This window comes from Cavia porcellus, unplaced genomic scaffold (genome assembly GCF_034190915.1).
Source record: "Cavia porcellus strain 051 isolate PalLab524CR breed Dunkin Hartley unplaced genomic scaffold, mCavPor4.1 scaffold_7, whole genome shotgun sequence".
Taxonomy (NCBI): domain Eukaryota; kingdom Metazoa; phylum Chordata; class Mammalia; order Rodentia; family Caviidae; genus Cavia; species Cavia porcellus.
In genome coordinates, this window is record NW_026947490.1 from 37,508,852 (window position 1) to 37,512,813 (window position 3,962).

The window sequence follows — 3,962 nt, forward strand, 5'->3', positions numbered from 1 at the left end:
AGCCTTTGATATTGGACAGGTGCTCCAATCATGACCTCCAACTTCTGCTACAGGTTCTATGTTCATTGGCTGAGGAGCTACTAGCTCATCTGGTTCTCCACCATGTGGACATCTATTGTAGATTCTCCTGCTTCTAATACTATAAGCCTGCCTAATAGATCTCCTTGCATAATTATACATAATTTTTTGTTGCTTCTGTTCATCTGGAGAAATGTAGTGAATTCAAACAGAAGAATCATAACCAGAACCAAATTCTTAAGTCCATCTTCTATTCCTTGAGGATAGAAACAACATTTCTGGGCTATATCTGTGGGCTCCTGCTTAGATTTTATGAACAAGCAGCATATTATTCCTAATTCTGCCCTTCTTTCAAAATATTCTGTGATACCATCTGACACTCCAAAAGTATCATTACAGGATGATTTTATTCCATCTGCAATTGGGTTTGGAGTTCACCTGAACACAATCAGCAGTACCCAGTGATTTTCAACTCAATAATATCAACCTCTTGTATTGTCAGTGATGGGTATGACCCTTACCTGAAATGAAACCTGGGTTAGAAGAGTTGGTATAAATATTTAAAAATTTTTTTATTTTATAGAAAATAAAACAAAACAAACAAAACCAAACAAAGCAGAGCAGAGTAACACAATGCAAATAACACATGATTTCAGGAAAAGACAGCAGGAAATCAACAGTGGCTACCATAATGTCTCTTGTTTTCCTCAAAACAGTTGTATGTGGTATAAATATTTTTAAAAAGTCATTTCTGGCCCAAACGTGAGTCAGACTGAGGAAAGAGGTTATTATAAGTTCATGTTTTACATTTATCTATTGTAGTCAGAGTTTGCAAGTAGAGATTTAATTCAGGACACATAATTAATAGGATTGTTGTATAACATTCACACAAAAGTCAAACACAGAAGCGTGCGGGAGATCTTTCCACACACTAAAACTCAAAGATACTAGCTGAGGGCCTGGATCCTGTCGAAGTGTCCTGCATGAGTTCAGCCGGAGGCCCAGAACACACAATAATGTCTCTTGCAAATCTCTATTAAGGAATATTCACGGTGAAGGCCCAAAGGTCAGTGGTGGAAGCTAGAAACTGTGTGCCAGAGGGGCAAAAATTCTGTGCTAGGAAACTGAGGAATCTATGCAGGAGCCAGGAAGTGACACTCCAAGTCAGGACTAGAGTTTTCCCAAAGAGAATACAGCCATCCCCAGAGACCATTGTCTCTGAGACACAAGCTCCTCTGATAAGACACATATCAGGAAAACCAATGTGACAAGCTTCTTCAGGAATATCAAAGGCATACTATTCTCCCCTCTAGTTCTTCTTTTATGTTGTTGGCAGAAATCCTCAGGTGGGTCTTCCACAACCAAAACCACACTGATTCAGTTCAGCTGGGTGTCACAAACTGACCAAGATTTAATGCACTACATTATGAAATGAGTCAAACTTAAGGGCAGACTTTATAATCTCTGTATGTCAAATGAAGATTTAAAAGATGATATAATTACAATATAGGAGAATGAGAAAGTAGGGCTGGTTTAAAAAAAAAAACACGTACAAAATGAAGTGGAAAACCCCAAGTTCTGCCCTGATCCTTGTTAGTTGTATACACTGCAAAGTAGGAAAAAAGAGACCCTTGTTGCTTCATTCATGACTATTTGCCAAGGTACAAATAAATTTATTATGTTGATCTTTCTTTTTCCTGATTGTGTCTACAACCTTCCTTGAATATAGTTACCAATTAAATATATGGAGGGGAAACAACAGTCTTCAGAAACAGGTGATCTTTAGAAACAGACAATCTTCAGAAACAGCATTAAGGCTTTTATCTAAATGTGCCCCCAAATCCTCATGCAGTTATAGGTGGGGCTTTTAAGAGGTGGCTGGATCTATGGTGTGTGCTGCTGGGATCAGGGATGTGATATTGAGATTGATTCATGGTGTGAAGCTAGGATAAAGGCTGCCCACACTGGGTATGAGTGCTACCTGCCATAAATGTGGACAGGTATAAATATAAAATATAAAAGACAGAAAAAAGGTTATCATTTGTAGTATGCTGATTTTTGTCTTCTGCTTGCCCAGCTTTTCCATAAATGTTTTCTCTTACATAATGCATCCTTGCTGTTAACCTGTTTTGGAGTCAGCCAACTATGAACCAAAATCCCTACAAACTGTGAGCTAAACATGATTCCTATCTTAACTTTGTGTGGCAACAAGAAAGATAGTGACATTAAGAGTACATGATCAGCTTACCAAAATTGTTCATCTTTGGGCAGTGTGCGAAAAAAAGTATGGTGAAATGTGGGTCTCTGCAGATGAGTATAAATGGATTGAAACATGAGAAGCTGGCAGCTAAAAGTGCACTCGTGTCTACCAGCCACTGACAGGGTTTATCCAAGTGAGATATGTAAGAAGTAAAGAATGAAGATAGGGTGTATACAGAGAAAAATGTGATTAATAGAATTAAAATGGTCTGTGTGGCTCTGGTCTCAGCAGAGGATTTGGAAGAGAGGTTCTTGCTGTGAATATGTAGGACATTTTGCTTGTGTCTGTACAAAATGAGCATCATAAAGACACTGCTCCACACCATAAACCCCAAAGACAACACATCAATGGAAGACAACATCACAGAGTGCAATAAGGATGTCACTCTCTCACTACTCATACTGGAGCAGTAGCCAAGGTCTCTATCATGTGTGTAGCTGTTGTTTTCCTTTGCACCTCTCATATACAAAGGAAAAATACTATTTACCATCAGTTGAAGAATCCAGCAGAAGGTAATGGAAAATCTTGTGCACTTGAGAGATTTGACCTTGAATCTTATCCACTGGCAGCAATTAGGACTGATTGTGATGGACTGGAAGCCACTCAAGATACAGGTAGTACCAAGAGTCACACCCCGGGCCACCCTGTGAAGATAGAAGACCAATTTACACCCAACATCACCCATAGAGAATTGCAGCCCCAAGGTTAATATTGTGTGAGGGACTCCTTTGGAGAGAAGAACCAAACAGTTTGCCAAAATTAAATTTTTGAGAATCAAATCCATGTGTTTTAGCCTTCGCTCAGGGTAGGGAATGAAGACATAACAATAAAGGAGCAAAATGTTTCCCAGGATTCCAATTCCTGTCTGAACAACAAAGAAGATTCTGATCACCATGCTGTTGAGTAACATGCAGTTATGTGACCAACAGTTTCATTCAAAGTCAATAAATCTTGGGAGTAAAGGTCCAGAAGTGTTTCTGCAAAGCAATTTTAAGTCCACAGTTAGTAGTATCTATTATTTCCCAACCCCATATAATTTCTCCAAAAATATATTTCTTGTATATCTTTCAAGATTCAACTAGAATAGTGTATATTTTTATTGTTATTTTGGGGTTTTAATGTTTTATGTTGTCCTTATATAATATGCTATTATTTGTTCTATTTCTGTTAAAACATACTTCTCCAGGGGATTTAGCTCAGAGGCATAAGTGCCTGTCTGAAAGTGTGAGATTGTGAATTCGAGTGCTAGTACCAAAAACCAAAAACCAAACCAAACAAAAACAAACAAACCAACAAACAACCCCCCCATACTTCTCCACAGTCTTTTAGTCAAATATTTTAAAAATTATTATTATGGAGAAAAAGAAAAAAAACAGAAATAGGGTACAAGTTATACAGAATTTCAGAAAAAATAATAGGAAATCACTAGTTAATAGATTACATACTGTTATCTTAGAAATAGTTGTTGTTCAAGTTACAAAATTAAAGCATATAAAGTGGACTTTCAAACAGTGAGACTGGAAACAGTTTTGTTCAATGATCCAACAAAACTCAGTGATATAGTTATCTACTTTATACACTTAAATATATATGTGGTTATATTCTTTAGAGCACTTTCTTTTCCTTTCCTTTGTACAATTACAATTACACATTTTGGATTTTATTACTCCCACAGTTCTTATTA

The 3,962-nt window shown here is 37.1% G+C and overlaps 1 protein-coding gene across 1 annotated transcript; it reads right to left on the reverse strand.

Annotated features, from left to right (window-relative positions):
• Positions 1 to 2,243: 2,243 nt before the first annotated feature.
• On the reverse strand, positions 2,244 to 3,188 carry Cavporv1r676 (vomeronasal 1 receptor cavPorV1R676). The gene has a single exon (NM_001167454.1). The coding sequence runs from the start codon at positions 3,186 to 3,188 to the stop codon at positions 2,244 to 2,246; it is 945 nt and encodes a 314-aa protein (NP_001160926.1).
• Between the last annotated feature and the right edge of the window lie 774 nt (positions 3,189 to 3,962).